This window comes from Megalops cyprinoides, chromosome 3 (assembly GCF_013368585.1).
Source record: "Megalops cyprinoides isolate fMegCyp1 chromosome 3, fMegCyp1.pri, whole genome shotgun sequence".
Lineage (NCBI taxonomy): Eukaryota > Metazoa > Chordata > Actinopteri > Elopiformes > Megalopidae > Megalops > Megalops cyprinoides.
In genome coordinates this window covers 35975772-35995603 of record NC_050585.1, presented here as the reverse complement: position 1 = coordinate 35995603, position 19832 = coordinate 35975772, and the positions used below count along the sequence as shown (strand labels likewise).

Here is a 19832-nt window from a genome sequence, read left to right as displayed (position 1 = left end):
GGACAAACCATCCAGCCTGCGGCCCCATCTGCAGTGGGCCAGGCACTTAACGTTGTTTACAGTGGCACCCTTTCTGCAAGGAAACATTACTCCACAAGCAGGGTGGGTGCGATTGCTAGGATTTCAAAGACAAGCTGGGCCCATATGTGGTGAATTAGGCCTGACAGGTGCCTCCAGGAGGCGGTCACCTGATCCCTCACATAAAAGAAGACTCTGGGAACTGGCACCTCTGGTGTCGGGATGTTTGTTTTCCCACTCTGATGAGGAAGGCTGACATCACCATGTAACGGTGACTGCAGGATGACTGGGAGGCTTCCAGCTCGTGGCTTATTCCTTGCATAAGGCAAGGGAGGTAGGAAAGTGCCAAAAGGGTCTGATGACATTAGAGCTGCTCCAATCCAGTACAGAATGTGCATCTTATGAAACATTCTGTACGATTTAACCAAGCTCTCCTTTAATATGCATTTGTTGGACTTGTCTGCAAAGGAAGAATGTGCTTTTATCTCTGCAGCGATACGCTCTGACATCTGGAAAATGCCTACCACGGCTCCACTCTATATCTCAAACAACAGACCCATCTGACCTTTTTACTTTAAAGTCAGGCTCCAACATGAGACACACATTGTTCCCCCTCCAGGCTAGCCTATACAATGCCAGTGAAATACACAAGACAATTTATCATCACAGAATTATTAGTGACACTAATGGCTCAAATACACAGTGTGACATAGCAGAGATTCCGACCCCTCTGTTCTCTGAGCACAAATGTGAATATGAGCTGAGGATGTTGCCAGTAGAATTCTTGAATGAGAAATTATTCTCTGCAATCTTTTCTACACACAAGCCTGCATATAATTAATTGAGGAATCTCTTCCCAGTCAGGACAAACATGTAATCTGCTTGATGAGCAACCCCACTACAGCATCCAGGATACTGTATTAAACTGGCTTTGTCCAATCTGATATTTTAGAAAGGGAAATTACTGTTGAGCAGTGACGTTGAATACTGCCCTAACATTGAAGGCATTTTCATGAAGTGATACTCAGTGATAAGTGAAGAGGTGTCATGGTGAGTGAACTGAATACTTCAATCAATGGTTATGAATAGTACTGGTATAGTCATACATAAAATTCTATCTTTAATTGTTCATGGAGCTGGTTCATTGGCAGTGCTTGCTGAAAACCTGGCCCCACTAAAGGCTTTCCTCCAGATAGTTCCAGAAGGACACAGGGTAGGCAGGTCAGGTTACCCTCCCTTTCTTTCAGATCAATATTCCGGGCAAAGTTTCATCCCTGGAGCCTCTAATGGCCGGGAGCTGTGGAGCCGCGGTAATGCTATCTCCGTGACGGGAGGATGAGGCCATTAAACACAGAGAGAGGGCCCATAATGCAGTGCTGACGCCCCGCTCCTCTACAGTGAGAACTCCAGGAACTGGGAGTGAGCGCACAGCCTTCTCTTCCACAGGGAAGCTCAGTCGGCACAGCTTCACAGCCCCTTTGCGTATCCTTGGGAATGCTCCTTCACCGTGGCCCTGTGATAGAATCACATGCACGTAGGTGTGCGTGGCAGGTCCAAGGAACCCAGGCGACAGCGCGGCTCCTGATGGGTGCACTCTCCTGCTTTGGAGCCCCGTCCGACCGTTTTCTGAGCAGCTGGATCCGCGGAGAGGCTCCTGCCGATAGCTTCCATATGGGCTCCGCAGAGACGTGACGCAATAACAGCAGGTATGTTATATAGCTACTGTAATACATGTAACATGGGGGCTCTGACCCCTTGGAAATGGAGGCTCAAAGAGAGAATAAGAAGGTCATCACTGTGGTAATGTTTCATTTTTCTTCAAGAGATGAGAGGGAAGTATTGCTCTGGTATATGGTGGTGTTTTTAACACTGGCGTCATCCTTGCTAACGGACGTGGGACTGCATTGTGCTGATATTGAAAGCGTTCAGGGTTTCTATAAAATGACTTGCTGAGATATGCTTGTTCCATTGCATGGAGGATTTAACTGTTTCACTGTGAATTTTCACTGCTGACCAACAAATATGTTCTGACCAGCAGCTGGGAAGTCTTTAAACTGCGCTCCTATGAATTGGTGTTGCCTTTACACACGCTTTAAGAGGATGACAAGAGGCATAATAAGAATTATGAATAATCTGAGAAGTTTGTCATAAACTCAAAATTGGATTTCTAAGATGAAAAACTACAAATACCCATACATGTCAGTGTATGTGCATTCCATACACATACACTGACATGTCCTAAATACCTGTACAGTTTTCTTTGAGGATGCATAAGAACAGCGTACAAGCCATTTGTCCTTCACTGATACAAATCTGATGCAAGGGCATGAAACACATTCGAAAGGATGTCAGTCATAATTTATACAAGGAGGAAAGAACAACGACAGCCTTTTCTGCAGCCAAGCACAGCCCTAATGGATGTTTGTAACCTGACTCCCACGGTATAGATTGACTGAGATGCAGCAGCTAATGCAGCACTGCAATGCCTCACCCAAATGGCCACCGACTGCCAGACAGACAACCGGACAGACAGAGAGATGAGAGACACGGACTGACAAGGTACAGTTAGTCAGAGCTCTACAAATTGGCCACAAGTCTTAATATTTACAAGGTTGTACAACATCAACACATTATGCCCCAATATGGCTCAACCTTGCAAAGAAACAGTTGGTGACAGCTATTCCAGGACAGAGCGAGACAGTGCAGAGAGTGGCACAGGTGCTCTGCAGGCACTGGAAATGGGGACAAAGGGAATGGCTGGACTGGAAAAGTGTGACCTCACCTGTGAGCACAGCAGCATTACCAGCTCCACCACTGAAGTGCTGGACTTCATACACACCAGACCTACAGGAACACAGAGCAAAGACATTTTCAAAGTCAGGACATTTTCAAAGACACACATACACTCAAACACAGACCAACAGCTACACTTTCACACACCCTTACGCACCATACTGCACTCACACATGGCAATATCTCTCATTTACATTCTTAGTTAAGTACGATTCCTATGAAATGTGAAGGATTTACTAATTTATTCAAATCTTAATTTAATGTTACCTTGAAAGATTAGCATTCTCTCTTCAATACACAGCACATAAACGAGATAGCAGCCTATCCACACAAGCCTGAGTCACATGGCCTCTACCTCACCCTCATTATATTGGCATGTCCTCCTTTTCATTTATTCAGGGCAGATTTAACAAGGTGTTGTGCACGTCCGGGATTGGACAAAAAGGTCACTGCTCATCAAGGGAAAGCAGGATCAATACACTTGTGTGTGTGTGTGTGAGAGAGTGAGAGAGTGAGTGTGTGTGTGTGTGTGTGTGTGTGTGTGTGTGTGTGTGTGTGTGTGTGTGTGTGTGTGTGTGTGTGTGTCTGTGTGCGCGTGAGCGCACGCATGCATGTGAGCATGCATGTTTTAAAGTACCGAGACTGTTGTTTATCATATGTAGTAAAGAGAGTAACTGGCCACCAATAATAGCTCATGCAAAGGAAGAAAACAACATTTGAATAGAAAACAACACTTTGGCGTTGAATAAAGTTAATTATCAAGGTTGAGCTAAAAGGGCTTAATCTATTTTTGTTTTATTTTGTGCCTTATGTCAACTCCATGGTTTTAGTCTTGGACTCTGTAGGGATTTTGAACGCCATGAACCGAGTATGTTTCTGCTTTCTTGTACAAGCTTGATATCAAAGTTGCTATTCTTGTATGCTGGCCCAGAGAGGGATTTGGCCAGAGACACAGAATGGTTCGTCACCCCTTATGATGCAAGACGAAGTCAGGCAGCATAGACAGAGTGAGAGAGACCAGCACAGAACAGTGTCTCTTTCTGCTGCTCTCAGACAAACAAACACACACACACACACACACAGGCCCATATGCACACACACTTGCAGACAGACAGTAGCTCTCAGCTGACAATGCACCAGTGAAGAAGAGAAGAAGCAGGTGTGGACAGCTGGTCTGTAGAGAGCTCAGCTGGAACTGATTAGCTCTTCTACACCTGCACTGATCCCAGATCAGAGAGATGAATAGGGGCAGTCATTACAAGTCTGAATGTGAGAAGGGGGGGATTTGGACAGACTCTTAAACGGCTTGCTTTTTTGGAATGGAAGTGGCTTGCCTAGCAAGATGGTGTTGGATATGAGTGTAAGAAATGACTGAGGAGAACCCATAATGTCTGACAGAGGGAAGCACAGGGTATCAAATGAAATAAACAGAAGCCCACACAAAGGCAAAGGTGTGGTCTCAGTGGGGACCTTTCAAAGAAACATCAAAAGGAATGAATCATTCTTTAACCACCAGTATAAACCACAAGTGGTTTGGATATTATACTATAGTTTTTAGACATCTCTGAACACATTAAAAAGATTTTTAAGTTTATAGGCCTGCCTAGTCTCATAAAAAGGCTCCTACTTGGTTATGTAGCTTTACAGCTCTCTGCTGTGGTATTTTACACATCTCAGTGGCTAAGACTGTTGTCATGGAGCATAAAGTGCAATGTCACAATCACAGAGACTGTGGAGAAAGGTCTGGGTAAAGGGGGTACATATATTGTGTATATTGTGTGAGAGCTTCTTTCTGACTGGGATTGCCTCAGAAAGACTGCTCTGATAGGACTGTAGAAAAGTATCCTGCCCTAGCTCTCATCAGACCAGCTCAATACATGTATGAAGCTCAGTCCAATCAGACAAAATCAACATGCCCAAGACTGGCTGCTGAACAGACCCCTCTGACGAATTCCAAACACTTCCCAACTCCTGGACATCACTTCATCAGCACAATGACCATACATCCGATAGGACAACACTATGCAGTGACAGGAAAAGTCAGCCGAATTTGAGATCGACACAAATGCATCTCTAAGTGGACACTTTTATGAATGTGTGTGTATATGTGTGCTGGATAGAGAAGAGGGAGGCTGAGTGGCAGGAGGCAAAGAAATGGCTGCAGGACAGGAGGTTGTTACAGGGGAGAACAGTTCATGAAAGGGCCAGGCGGAGCCATGTAGAGGCTGGGTGGAGGAAAGACAGAGCTTTGGTAGAGGGCAGCAGAGAGTAAGTAAATGACAGGCAGTTTGCACAGCAGAGGACAGCAGGTGGAGGAGGGACAGAGGTTTCAAAAGGAAAATGGAGAATGAGAGTTTGAGTTTGTACACGAGAAGACGCTGGGTGGAAAAGACACAGACGCTTGGTAGAGGAAAGCGGCAGTGCTTCAGGTGTGGGCCTCTGTATTCAAGGTTTATCTGCATGTTTTAACAGCCAGATCAGCTGCCTCGTCCTAAGAACCCAGGAGGGCAGGGATGGAGCAGACACTTTCCAGTGTTTATACAGTGCACACTATGTTCCAGCAGCATGCTATTTTTCTTCATCTGTCTGTGTGTGCGTTTGTCTGTGTGCATAACTTGAGTCAGCAGACAGTATGACTGGCCTTAAGGTTAATGCTTTCCGTGATGGCATGTTCTGTTTCTGCCACTTTTTCCATTTCTCTTCTTCTTTTTGCACTCCTCTCTCTCTGTCTCTCTGTCTCCCTGTCTCTGCCCAGTAGCTTCACTAAGATCATGCCTTTTCTGTAGGTTTAAGACACAACAGAGTGAATGGGAGACTGGTATTTACAGCTACCAGTCATACACTAATTCATTCAGTCTCCCTCAGGGATATACAGTGCCAGCGTTTTATCATCAGGGTTTCACCCACTCAGAAAACATGCCTCAAAATTTCATGAGACAGTTTCTCTAGAATCTCACAGACAATGTTAAAAGAGAGAGCAAACAAGACATGTGAAAGTGTTAAGTGTTAAGCTAACTGAAACAGACAAAACTGAACACTGAACAAAACCAACACATCTTGTCCAATGTTTCAACAAATATTAAAACGCAGCAATACTAATGTTTCGACAGTAAAGTTTCCTTTATAGGACCCGTAAAACTGTGCAGTCGGCCTGCTCTGAATAAGAGTGCATGCTCTGCCAAATGACGAAATGTAATGAAACGGAGCACATTAATACAACAGTACAAAAGAATATGCCTGAGTGCAGCTGTCTGATCTAAGAGTAAGACTTTACGTCAGCTGGGAAACATTTGTATTTACAGCAAAGAAATGGCTTCATTCCTCTTATACCGTAAAAAATGGGTATTGGAGGATGCAGTATTGTAGCCAGGAATCACTGTGTGGCCTGGCTGCTGCTCCTCTCTTGGGCCTGCTTGCCATTGGAAGTATAATATTTAAGCACCCAAGCAATATTACAGAATATTTAGATGCAGTGTGTATTTGTTATATTTATTGGAGGACAGACAGCAAGAAAAGGAAGTGGTGAAGTGAGGTCATGTGGGGCCATGACCCTGTGCACAGGCACCTCTCACGGGCAAGGAGGTGGATGAATGCCATTATCAGCAGGATTAGTAGAATCCGGCATGGCAAGCTGCGGTCCTACACATAAAGCCAGGGGATAACAGGCACGAGGCCTAGTATCACTCACTGCCTGCAATGTGAAGATACTCACAGCCCCGCTGACTGACCAAGGATGCCAAAACCCACTCCCCATAGCAGCGTCACCCTAGCCAGCAGAGGGCACCAATCTCAGTGTCACAGAGTGAACAAGCCTAGAGGAACAAGACGATGGGAATGCTGACCGGTGCGAAAAGATCAAGCCTCCCCTGCTAGTGTTTGGTTTCGCAGAGCCTGGACTGGTGGGGGCCTGAGAACAGCGTCCCTGATGCCACACCTGCTCCTGCTCCATCAGCGGCGCGGCTCACCGTCGCAGACAGCGACGACGAGGACTCCACAAAACACGGGGCTATAAGGAAAAAGGACACCTGCACAGCACCTGTACCTTCTATGAGCAGCTCCTGCCCGTGACTGCCCAGAAGCGTGCGCGACAGGAAGGGGGCGAAGTCCACGAAGATCTCCCGCAGCAGGGGCGCCACCTTCTCCAGGGCGCGCTCCAGCTTGGTGGTGATGCTGCGGGACATTGAATGGAGAGACAGGGTAAAGAGAGAGAGAGGAAAGAGGAAAGAGGGGGAGAGAGGGAGCAGTAAAGAGAAAGAGAGTGATGAAAGGGGGTGAAATGAGTGCGGTGGGAAAGAAGGGAACGAGAGTTAAATGTGAGGAGAGACAGAAAAAGGAGAGACAGTTAGCACAGCGCAGGTGAAGCAGCAAGCAGCACATATAGTCCCCTCCACCACAGTTAGTACATGACAGGGGTCATGACAGGGGTCGATGTTTTTTTTTTTTCTTTTTTAGCTCTCTGGCACCCCTTGTCTTTTCTGCACTAGTGCTGATGAGGTGGTGCACTGGGGCCACAGGGGAGCTTGAAATCACAGCGCTGTTAATAGGCTTTAGCACCACTTCACCCAGTTAATTAATGCTCTGGGTAACACTTGTTCAAAGGATGCGAGTGACACATTGACCTTTAAAGTTCAGCACGGCTCCTTGATAAGAATCACATTTGTCCGAAGTAATTTGATTCTCGGGAACGACTCATTCATATATGAGGAGCACCTCCTTAGGAGCAGAGTGTCAGGATTGCCAGCGATTGGTTTGACCTTATACTCCTTTATCCTATTACGTGTGTTAAGCAGAAAAGCATATTGGTCCCTTGCATCCACTGAAGTGTTACCAAGCCTTGGGAATGAACACAGCTCTTACACTGTTGCTGAAATGCAGGGGGAAGAGGGAGTGTCTCTGTGCACTACCAGTCATCCCACCACAGCACGTGAGATGTCTGGAACATATCATTAATGGCTTAGTTCCTGATAATCAGTTTAGCGACTACTAATGAACTACTGTTAGACAGTCACTAGGCACACTCTAACAGTGGAGCACCCCTGGCTGCTGGCTGGCCAGTGTACTGAGGAACAGAGTCACTCCCGTCATTCCCCAAAAGACAAAAAAAAACAGCTTAAGCACAGAGGAAGGCAAAGCTTGGTCTAGCCACTCAGATGTAAGCGTTTTGCCCCACCCCACCCCGCCCGCCTGGCCACAGGGTATACAGTGAAGGGGTGGACTCAGTGGGTGACCAATGGATGTGTCCTTGCCTAAGACACTGTCCTGCACTTCTGGGGGCTGCCTGGAATCCTGCCAGGGAGCTAAAGGATTTGAGTTCTGGAGGCGTCAGCCCGGGTCTGAGTGGACACTGGTCCACTTCGCAAAAGGCACTGCAATACAAATTAGCACAGAGAGACAGTAATCACAAGGGTTTATAAATACTGAGGTATGTCTCATTGCTGGTAGTACTTCTTCAAAATGGTCATGGGGTCAAGCATTAACTGTAATTAAGTGTAACTGAATGTAAGTTTTTTAAGTGTTTTTTTTACACTGACCTCTTTGCATGGCTATTATGTTTGCAGCTGCACTGAGGAAAGGACCATAGATTTGGACATAAGGATATGAGGAAAGCTTTTTGATCTGTAGTCTGATCATTCTCTGCATGTGTGTGTGTGTGTGTATATATATATACATAGATGTTTCTGTACCCCTGTCTGTCTGTGGTTTTTTAGGTCCTGTACTGTGCTTAACAAAGAAAGAGGTCATTCTAGTATGTTGTAGAGGAGAGAAAAGGAAATGACTCCTACAGTAAGGTGCATTACCCACATAGTCATGGAATTACATTACTCACTGATAAAGACAGAAAGTAGTAGCACAGTACATTCCATGCAACACAATCAGACAAAGAAAGAAGCACACAACAGTGAGGTGTGCGCCAAGGTTGAAACAATGAGAGGGAACAGTGGTGGTGTTGGCTGTGGACCATCTGGTGACTGTGATGTGTGTCACTGTGAGGCTCCTGCTGCTCTCACTGCAGTTAGGTGGGAGATGTGCACCTGCGTACACACACACATACACAAAAATACACACACACACAAATACACACAGACATGCGTGCGCCTGCGCGCACACACACACGCACACACACACACGCGCACACACACACGCGCACACACGCACACACAAAGGCATACAAACAAAAACCTGCACATACAATTACAAAAATGAGCATGTTTCTTTCAAAGTGATTGAGTTTTCAGATAGTTTTCAGACAGGAGTGAAGGAGAGCGGGATGGGGAGAAGAGCTGGGGCCAAGGGGTGGGGACAGCCGAGATGGGGAAATGGAACTGGGGCGGGGGGGTGGAAGAGCTGGATTTAGGACACGGCTAAAGGAACAGCGGACCCAGACAGCGTCCAGTCCCTACCTCATGTTCTCCACAGTGTCCTCGGGCATCGGGGCCACCGTCTGCACAGCTGGCAGGTTTTTGCTGGTGGCTCCGTTGACGAAGCTGGAGGAGGATGAGGAGGAAGAGGAGGCAGAGTCCGTGGCACCTGTGGGAGAGAGACAAACAGAGGTCAAGCAGGAATCTGGTTTTCGGTTAAAGAAAAGTAATGCAACATGTTTATATGTGCAGAGAAATCCTTCTGTCTCACAGAGGTAGACGGCATATAGGCCTGACGCCTGTTATCAGTATTATGTGCCTTTGCACCAGTTTGGATCTAAACATGAATGACTTTCATTTCCCATTTTACATGTGTAGAACAAGGGCACTGATAATAGCCCAAGGAGACTCTGACACAGGTTTGCTTTCAGTGTGCAGAGACGTTGTATCAAAGATATTCTGCAGCCTTTGCAGTGATTGAGGACATTGCAAGTGTATGAATGAGGAGATAGACAATGTGTCAAGGACTTACTACCTTGTTCCAGCAAGAATGGTCAAAGCTTACGTCTATTTGTGTGAGGTGAAGTGGTTTGATAGTGTTTGATAATGCAATGTTGCATCAGGGCAGATGATCTGTCGTAACTATATGAAAACTGCAACATGATTACATATTAAAAGCAGACATTGCTAATGATTAGTGTGCAGCACAGTCAAACTGAGAAAATGAGAAGCAAGTATGACTTTAACCTATCGTGGAGGCTTATCACTGTTAGTGTGCTGGATCTCTTGGGTAGCATACAAGTGAGCATTTCATCTTACTTTAAGGGGCATGCATGTAGCCAGAAAGCAGCCTGCCTCACATTTTCACTCCCAGATTCAGGGGAAGCTAGAGCCACACACTCCTAGATATTTCAATGCCAAATGGTTTGTGGGTTCTAACATGGGAGCCCCCATGACAGACCCAGTTCTACATAGGTTCCTGAAGAGGATACACAGCTACAGACCGCTGTTGCACAGGAGGTGGACCTCTATAAATATGTACACACAGAGGCACACACTCAGAAATAGAATGCAGAGGAAATGAATGTGCATATTTAAAGAAACATCAAGCTTCTCATTAAAAGACATATAAAAATAGCCTCCTGAAGGAGTTTAATATAGAATGTGCCCTTGTTGTGATGAAATAGTGCTCTTGTTAGTGGCGATAGCTTAGAGGGTCAGGAGAGAGCAGAGAGCACAATGCAGGATTTGAACTGTATTCTCAGCTGGGACTTGGTTTAAATTGGAAGCTCTAGTGTTGGTAGTGTTGCATAGGAGTTAGGGAAGTGAAAGTGTAACCCAGAGTTCTGAATGCAAGTATGTAGAGTATCTAATATCTAACCTACAACCTACTTGGCTATAACCTAAACCCTAATGAAAAAAGTTTTTGATACTCCCACCTCTTCCCTGATGGTCTACAACTGTTAACACTGCTTGAAAAAAATCACGTCACTCAGACAATGGGCACTTGCTTTCTTTACTGAAGAACCTGTAACTGTCTTGCTGTTTTCTAAATGGAGACATTTGTTCATTGCAATGATGAAAGAAAATTACAAATTGGTTGCATTGCACAAGAAAGCTAAAGCTGGGAAATGTTATCCTAACAATTAGGCTTATCTTTATGTGTGTGTGTGTGTGTGTGTTTAGTGAACCTGTAAGGCAGAACAATGCTCCTAATCGAATGATGGCCAGTGTGTAAAGGAGGAAAGACCGCCACCTAGTGGCCCCATACGGGCTTTCTGAATTGTTACACTCGGACGATAACTTCATCCCCTTGACTTTCATTAACACTACTAAAACAGAGACACCCGCCCCGCCTCCTCCCTCACATACACACAGAGTGAAGCATTAAAAGACTAATTATTTCCACAACAGATTCAATTTTGCGGTGCTTACTCAAATTAAACGCTGATGAAGTCCATAGAGTGGGGCTTTCAAAAATAAATCTTCACACAAAACTGTATTATTTGGCTGTCCGTTCAAGATCTATTTTTGTCAAAGAGGAAATTTTTTCAGTCAGTATGCAAGCCAAGGCTGGCAAGTCCACAGGCACGCACACTGTTACAGAGCACCAGGGTGCCACCTTTTAACCAGCTGTCTGCCTAACATTACACTCACACGTCTGCGACCAACAGAGCTCTCAATGTATAAAGCAGGTGTGAAAATGTCAGCTGCATGGTTTGACCACTGTGCATTAGACAGTGCAACCCAGGTTTGAGCACGCTGCTGCTGGATGGCTCACCTGTTGTGTTGATCATGCTTTTTGGTGTGGCCGTGGCAGCGGCGAAGATGTTGGGCGTGCTTCCTGAGGCCGCCGCCCCGCTGGCGGTGGGCGTGCCCACCGTGTTTACCGCCAGGCTGCCTGGCGGCGGCTTCTTCACGGGGACCACCACGCTCCTGCAGGACCAATCAGAGAGAGGGCTCTGTCTTATTCGCAATCAACAGACATGTGCGGCGTAGCCTGAAGATATCGTATCAATTGCCAAACAGGGGTGGCACATTAATGCACAATATACTACTAATGAAATACCTGCTGACTAAAATCCACAATAACAACACTCAAAAAGGTATAGGCTATGATCATTTCCCACAAAGCAGGATCATAGCCTATATCTCTTTGATCCCTAAACTGAAGCACTAGGCCTGTGTGTGTGTGTGTGTGTGTGTGTGTGTCTAGACATTCATGTGATTTGAGCTTTTCCCGTACTTTCCAGAAAGCGTACACAAACAGGGTCCACTGTGGCGTGCGGGGCTCAATTAACTGAGGTGGCACAGCGGTGGATGCAATTTACCTCCTCATTAACTCATTATGGATGGACTGAAACATGTCTCTGGCCACCCTGGATATTTATAGATGGGTACACTGTGCACATTCATATGGCCCTGAGTGATTGGCAGCAGAACTAAGCCGTAAACAAGCTCCGCCAAGGAGAGAAATAAGGCAGGGCAGTGAGGTCATGGCTAAGAGCTACAATGATGGCCCTGCAGTGTGTCTCTATAGCAGCTGCAGTCGGACTTGGAGGGACAGGCTCGCTGTAATTAGAATGGGAGAGGGTTGGGGTGAAAGGTACACCACACCCCCGCCAGGGCACCATTTCAGGAACACAGGGGGTGAGGAGGACTCTCCTCCTGCTGACATATCAGCCTTGCAGTTTGTGAGGATACCAGCGTCAGAGAGCTGGGTGCCATTCTCACCCCCCACCCCCACCCCCCTCCACCCCTTGATGAACAGTGAAAGCATTGTCAAGTACTGCATATTTGAAACACATATATAGCTGTAGGTACATTTTCTATTAACCACACAGAAATGGCTGCCCAAGGAAACATTCAAATCCATATTAATACAACAGGAACAATAATCCTCTCATTCTACACATATGTACATCCACATATTAAAACGAAAATGAAAAAAAAAACTTGCATTTGAACTTGATGGGCAGAAATCATCAACAAAGGCCAAGTTATACTAAATGGAAGCTTTACATGAGCACAAAATAACATAATAACATAACACATAATAATATTCTATGTTTATATATATATATGCTGCACTGCACACAAATCTCTAGATAATGTTTTGTCTGTCAGTACATGGCAGGCTAGGGTACTAGGTATCAGGTCATTTCATGCATATGTCTATAATTGACTTTGCTGGTTTGGTTTACTGAACTCTCAATATGGACATTTGACAGGCCTGGATGTAGATCATAAGTAATAGACAATGCTTGTTGATCACATTTGAATGCTTTTAATCAAATATTCATTTGCTGAGCGCTATTTGATGAATTATAGATTTCCTAGCTCATAAATTATTAAGAGGATTGTCTTAATTGAATTGCCACGAAGAAAGCAAGGATTAACCTTGAGATGAATATTAACAGGCTACAGTTCTATGCATGGTACATATTCACAGTCACTGTGTCTCAGAACAGCCACTTAATAAATGTTCAATTTAAGATATGAGTAGTCAACATGAGGCAAACTTCTGTCAACTTAGGAGTACAGCTATACATAACATCATAACTATTACTTAACAGCAATATACAGCTAGCTAGTACTGCAGTATCATTTCAAGTTATTGTCAAAAACAACTTCTGTGAACTATTTTGAATATAAATTTTACTATGTTCCACACAGATGAAAAAATAAATACAGACACATGGATATGAAGATGTGCAGATGAAACAACTTTAGGAGGGATGAATGGGTACCCATCTACTGAATGAGGAATAAGGGATGAATCCCAACTTTAAAAAATAGACCAAAACAATGTTCTTCTCTGATGATAAGAATAGAGAGGGAAAGCACAGAAGAGAACCTCTTTTCTCCCCTCAGAGGGAATAGCAAAGGGGCACAGGGTGGGGGTGGGGAGAGCTGGAGGGGACACTCTATTTGATTCTGTCACTCATCAGCTATTGGAACCTCGATAGATGGTCAGAGGGGTCCAGTCTGGGCCTGGCAGCTCATTTTGCTGACAGGAGGCGAAAATCAGACTCGCCATTTGGGCCTCGTGACGAGGCTAAAGCACAAAGCAGAGCCGCGTGTGCAGGGTGCGGACAGAGCACGTGAAAGCATCTCAAAAATAACACGCTGCGGTGTGGCAACTCATTTGGGCCTGCCAGGTCCCATTACCGCGCTGAGCCGTGAGGATGACAGGCCGGGCGCGGCGTGGAGCCAGGGCCACTTCTGTTTAATCTGTCAGCGCGGCCCCCGGAGACCCTAATCTGCTGCCCCCCTCGTCTGCGTCACCTGTCCCGTGTCTGCTCGTCTGCTCTGAGAGGGAAGACCCGCTGCGTCCCGCCCTATTGCATTTTGGTTTCACCTCACATCTTTGGGGAAAAGGAACTGAGTCCACCAGCTGGAATTTAGACACAAGCTGAAGGGGGGTGTGTCTGTTCTGCTCAGGCATGAGACTGAAGGGCCTCACACAGAACCCCCCCTCTAATCTCCCACTGCCATAGATCAAACAGCCCTGCTAACAGCGGCAGACTGGGCAGAGTGATTCAGGGAGGAAGAGGAGGAGCCGGTGCCCAGCGGCAGTGATGGTTTAATGGGAGATGAACACCAGTGTGCCGGGGGAAGTCTGCAAGAGATGGTAGGGTCATGGGGAGCTTCACGAGGGGGTACCCAGGCCTGGAGAACAGGGTTCTACACTCTCCCAGTTCCCAACCAATGGCTGCCAGATCTTATCTGCTGCTGGAATGCACACATGCCGCCACAACCCCCCAACATGAGTTAGAGAACTTTTTTTAAACACAGGGATCACCGATGACTGGCCTCAGGCTGAATAATTCATTTTTATCCCTGAAAGAAACATTACTGTAAATCAGAGCATTAACATTTTTTAACAAAGGACCTTTTCACTAAAAGCTAAAGCCCTAGATTATGTGATGCAGTCCCACTCCACTTTACTTGAAGCTATGAACCATATTCAAGGCAGGCAGTGTAGCATACTGGTAGGGAGCAGGGCTCATAACCAAAAGGTTCCTGGTTCAATTCCCTGCTGGGGCAAGGTACTTAATCCAGAATTGCCTCAAAAATATCCATCTGTATAAAAGGATGATGTGTAAAGACTGTAACCTGTGTAAGTCACTCTGGATAAGAGTGTCTGCTAAATGGCAATAATGTAATGTATTTCTGCCATTGTCAGTAATGTGCCCAGAGGAAGGGTTTGCATATTAAAGGGGTATGGGCATTGCCTTTGGCCTACCTGTCGAAGGAGTGGAACTGCATGGGCAGGATGGCCTGGGCCTGGGTCTTGATGGCTGGGTCGGGGTAGAGCAGAGGCTCCGGACCCGCGTCGGCGCCCTCCACCGGGGCCGCCACCAGGCTCTTGAGGATCTCCTTGACGTTGATGCCCTTGTTGCCCTGGGAGATGCTGGAGATGGAAGGGGTGGGCTTGAGCACCTCCACGCTGGGCGCGTCCACCAGGCTCTCCTGGGACTTCTTCACCTCGGACGACAGGGTGCACAGGAGCTCGCTCATGGCGTCCGGCCCGCCCGCGCTCTGCTCCAGGTCGGCCCCGTTCAGCACGGTGGACACCTGCTCCTCGCCAATGCCCGAGTCGGTGTGCGGCAGAGAGCCCTCCGCCGCCAGGTCCTCCACCGGTGTGGGCGTCTCCTTCTCTCTGCCGCCCTCTGAGAAGGCCGAGGGGTTCTCTGTGACACACATGCATACGCACACACAGGTTACACACGACTTCGGGTCCATTAGCCCTGGCTGAAGGTGACACTGATGTTGGATGTCAGAGTACGTACGAGTGTGTGTGTGTGTGTGTGTGTGTGTGTGTGTGTATGTGTGTGTGTGCGTGTTATTACTGTAGCAGTCACCAATACATAGGACTTTCAGATGTAACAAATGCATTTATCCTTAACGGTGGCAATTAGCGTCACTAATGGGAATCAGTTAGACTTGAAGGCTTTGCTTCATTTACTGTGTCACTGGGCTCCACTAGTCCCCACTGGCACAGTGGTTAGTGGTGGTAACTGATCCAATCAGAGGCCAACAATACTTTAATGTACTTTAATTTCACAGATGACACGACACAGATCAAAACAAATGATTTGTCACAAACATCCCTTTGATATGAGACAACAGAGATCTTCAAAAGACCTTCCCCGCCCTCAGCCGGCGAGTTGAGCCGACGCAGACCTGACCCCCTCGCCCCCGCTTCCCTCCTTTGCCCCCCTCCTGACAGTTGCGTCCCAGATGCGGGGCGGCCTTCATTAGCATTCATCATGCGCCGCTAACGAGGTCGGGAGGAGAATACGTCTGGACTCATCTGCCACACGCCGTCTGAAAAATTCCCCCCCGTTTCTTCCGATTTATGAGGGCGGGGGCCGCGCCTCTTCCCTGCCTGCTCTATGATTCCATTCTTCTCTGGTGGATTGCCTGCTTAATCGCCTCTGACAGACTGGGGCTAGAAATAGCAGAGCTGGCTCCACATCTCAGAGCTCTGGGGACTGCATCAACACACTGCCTCTTCCTTTCTCTCTCTCTCTCTCTCTCTCTCTCCCTCCCACCCTCTCTCTCTCTCGGTCTCTCTCTGACACTGCTAGAACCCGCTAAACTTTTCAACTCACACCCAGGTCAGGGTCTTGCACGCATGGCTGTGTGGTGGCTCCTCTCTTCAGAGGGTGCCATCCTGGCTCCCTTTGTTGTCCTTCCACCCCGTATTCTCTCCTTGATCTTTCCTCATACGAAAGCAGACTCTCTTCTCATACTGCATCTGGTCATTTCAAAACAAGGACTGCTTCTTGCTGCATCCAGCGCTGGCTTCCGCTGTGCTGTTTTCCTTGTTCATCTGGGACATTAACTATGCTGATAAAAATGTCAAAACAAACTGAAAGCACTGACGGGGAGGTATCCGGACTCCTGCGGTGAAAGTGTGGCCTGCTGTTGCACAGTGATAAATGCTTGAATTAGCCCCGACTCCCTGCCAGCAAATTTAATTGTACGCACAGACATTGACTGAGCGAATAAAATCCATCAGAGTAAAGAGGTGGAAAAGAGAGGAGTTCCCCTGGCTCGGCTCTCAGCTCTTTTAGACAGCATCTGAGTAGGACAGGCAGCTATGGTGGTAAGACAGGTAGCGAGAGGTCAGGAGACAAGAGGAAGGTCAGGGTCCAACCTGTGCTGGTAGGAGAGTTGATCTCCTGCCGGATGCTCCTCCCTGATAGGCTGCTGGACCTGGCAATCTCACGCTGGGGCTCCAGGATGTCCCGGTACTTGGACACCATCAGGACGGATATGAAGTAGACTACCGCCAGGGCAAGGAACTGGGCCTGCTTACTGTCGTCCTGCAATTAAGTGGACACGGAACCATTATGCCTAAACCCTGCACACCCAGCCACATTGTCACTTCGGAGAACAAGTGCACTGTGGCCGACACCTGCAAGTAACTTCCTTATACACCAAGACAAACACAACAAAATCCTCTGCTACCTGTTCTCTGAACATTAAACACAAGAACACACAAAAGCACACAAGGAAACACCCAGTGCAAAGGGTATAAATGAATCCCCACACAACAAGTAATACTTTTTGTTGCTTTTCCATTTTTATCTTTATTCTGGTGGCATATGACTGTTGTTTACAGTGTTAATTTTATTACCCAGCATGCATCAAAAACATATTTCACACTGCAGCTTTGACTGTGTGAGGGAATGAAAAAGCTGAAATTAACCTTCTGGTAGTGTTGCTGCAACTCTACTATGCTACAAAATGATCCTCTCAGACAAATACATTTGTTCATACCGTACACATACTTTATTCTCCTGCCAGACACTGCCTAGGCAGCACAAGATGCCTACACAACATTCCAGTGACACCGAATGCTTTGCCATGACATTACAAAGAACACTGTAAGAATGCTAGTGCATGAGAGCGCTGGGTGAAAGAGCTCACTGCTAAAGCTCTGTGGCAATGTTTAGACTCAGCTTGGAGGAACCACTCTGTGCATCGCAGCGGCCTCTCTTCTCTGCCTGAACCCATCCTCACACCATCTCATGGTCCAGAAGGGCAGAGACCACACGCGCTCGCTCACGCACTCACCACGTCGCGGAAGACCACGGCTCGAAGCCGGTTGATGTCCACGTCCTGCAGAAGTCTGTCGGGGTCCTTGATGGGAGAGAGGTTACTGGGGACATTCTCTATGGCAGTCTAAAGCAGGAAATAGTACAACAATGGCACATCTTTCAAACCTCCCTCTGTTTCACACACAGAACACTCCACAACTCTGGTGCACACCTTCATTCATCATATACATATACAACACAACTCACATATTACACACAGTGGCAGTTTTGTAACTCAGTGGGAACATAATGGATGGTAAGAGGAACTGATGATTTTACAATCTAATCTGCTGACTGGAACACAAAATACACTGTTTACCAACACCGTGATTATAAAGAAGAAGCTTATGAACATATCTGAGAGCTCAAATACACTAGAAAGACTAGGAGCTGAGTAAATATATTAGGTAACAGCTTTAAGTTTGATTTTAAAGAATAAACATCACGTGGTGCTTTCTGCGTGGATTTTACATTACTGTATATTCAAGTGCAAGCTGTGTGTCATTCACAGCTTGCCAAGCGAGCCAGACCTACTTAACTTAACTTGTGGCACCATTCAAAAAGCGTATCAGCCACTGATTTGCTTTACATAATATGCAGCAATGAGTGGTGACTGTTATGTCATTCAAAATATTCAGAAATAAGTGGTACCTGAAGGGTAATTACAAAGTACACAGGAAAAAGTGGATTATGTAATGTAATTACAGAATATACAGAAACAGTGGTATCAGTTCTGAAACATATATAGGAAGAGTACTCACAGTAACATATGGGCAGAGTGGAACAGCTGCATGATGGCAACTGAGTATCAGCAGTACAAAGGTGTGAGCAGAGGTGCAAATTAGGATGTGGATAGGGACACAGTCAGGTGCATGGCAGTATAATAGGTGAGAGGGGGTTGGATGAGGGCATCTATGAAAGTAAACAGGGCTGTGGATGTGGGTATAGTGAGGAGTGAGGTAGGTGAATGGCAGTAGAATATGTGAAGTGGGGTTGGAGGTGGGTGTGCACAGGGTTGTGAAATGAGGCAGGTATGGCAGTTTAACAGTAAGTAGGGGCTGGATGAGAGTGTGGGTGGGACTGTACAGCAAGCCAGGAAAGTGGTGGTGTGATACGCGAGAGGGGGTTGGATAAGGGCGTGGACAGGGGTGTGGAGTGAGGCAGGTGAATGGCAGTAAGGGGAGGCAGCTGTACTGCAGTACCTTGCTGGCGGACGGGATGCTCTGCAGGCTCTCCTGGGTCTTGCTGCTAGGGAGGGAGGACTTAGTCCTGTCCCTCTGTCTCTGCCTGCACTCCAGGCAGTTCCTCACAGCCACACAGCACACTGCAGAGAGAGGGAGACAGAGAAAGAACAGAGGGGCAGAGGCAGTGAGACAAACAGGGGGAGAGAGGTCACCCTAGGGCTTGCAGAGCAACTAAGATCCAGTCTGCCTATCACGAAGCATAAGCCAAAATGGATGCCACCCTTTTACACAAGAACAAATGCTAAGAAGCAAGAAGATCACTTCTAAGAATGTAGCACAAGACTTCAGGGAGCAGAACAGCTCTGACACAGGTCACAGGTCAGTGTTTGACTCAGTGGGTGTGAGCTGCTGTGAAGGGCTATGTGCTTGCAGAGTTACTCAGATCAGAAGACATCCTAAACAAGTCTCCTCAGCAACTGCACTCCATAGTCCAAGGCTGCTCTGACACACTGCCGTGTGGTCCTAATTTATTATGACTCACCAGCACCAGGGGAAAGAATACATAATGAAACACAAGTGAAACTGTTCTACAGTAACGACAGTAAACTTGTGTGCAGAAGGGCTTCCGTTCACTCATTCACATACAAGTATAACACAGTACACACATACATGTAAGACACACACACACTCGCATGCATGCCCACCCGCACACACATCCACACGCGCACGCGCAAACACACACACACGCACGCACGCAAATACACACAAAGGCACTCATTCACAGAAGCATACATACATGTACATAAGCAATAGAGCATACACACCAACACACACCTATATTACATGCATACAAATACAGCACA

At 46.7% G+C, this 19832-nt stretch overlaps 1 protein-coding gene across 9 annotated transcripts in view; it reads right to left on the bottom strand.

Moving 5' to 3' along the window:
• Nucleotides 1-19832, bottom strand: part of nbeaa (neurobeachin a) — a 210281-nt gene that overhangs the window by 74270 nt on the left and 116179 nt on the right. For 4 of the 9 annotated variants that reach the window (XM_036523384.1, XM_036523387.1, XM_036523388.1 and 1 more), the window contains 8 exons: nucleotides 18988-19109; nucleotides 17763-17870; nucleotides 16840-17008; nucleotides 14920-15367; nucleotides 11452-11606; nucleotides 9213-9339; nucleotides 6854-6981; nucleotides 2801-2862 (listed from right to left, as the gene is read on the bottom strand). In XM_036523384.1, coding sequence (XP_036379277.1) covers nucleotides 2801-2862; nucleotides 6854-6981; nucleotides 9213-9339; nucleotides 11452-11606; nucleotides 14920-15367; nucleotides 16840-17008; nucleotides 17763-17870; nucleotides 18988-19109 — 1319 coding nt within the window. Of the gene's footprint in view, nucleotides 1-2800; nucleotides 2863-6853; nucleotides 6982-8057; nucleotides 8178-9212; nucleotides 9340-11451; nucleotides 11607-14919; nucleotides 15368-16839; nucleotides 17009-17762; nucleotides 17871-18987; nucleotides 19110-19832 lie in introns of all 9 variants that reach the window. The other 5 variants (XM_036523380.1, XM_036523381.1, XM_036523383.1 and 2 more) reach the window with 2 other exon arrangements.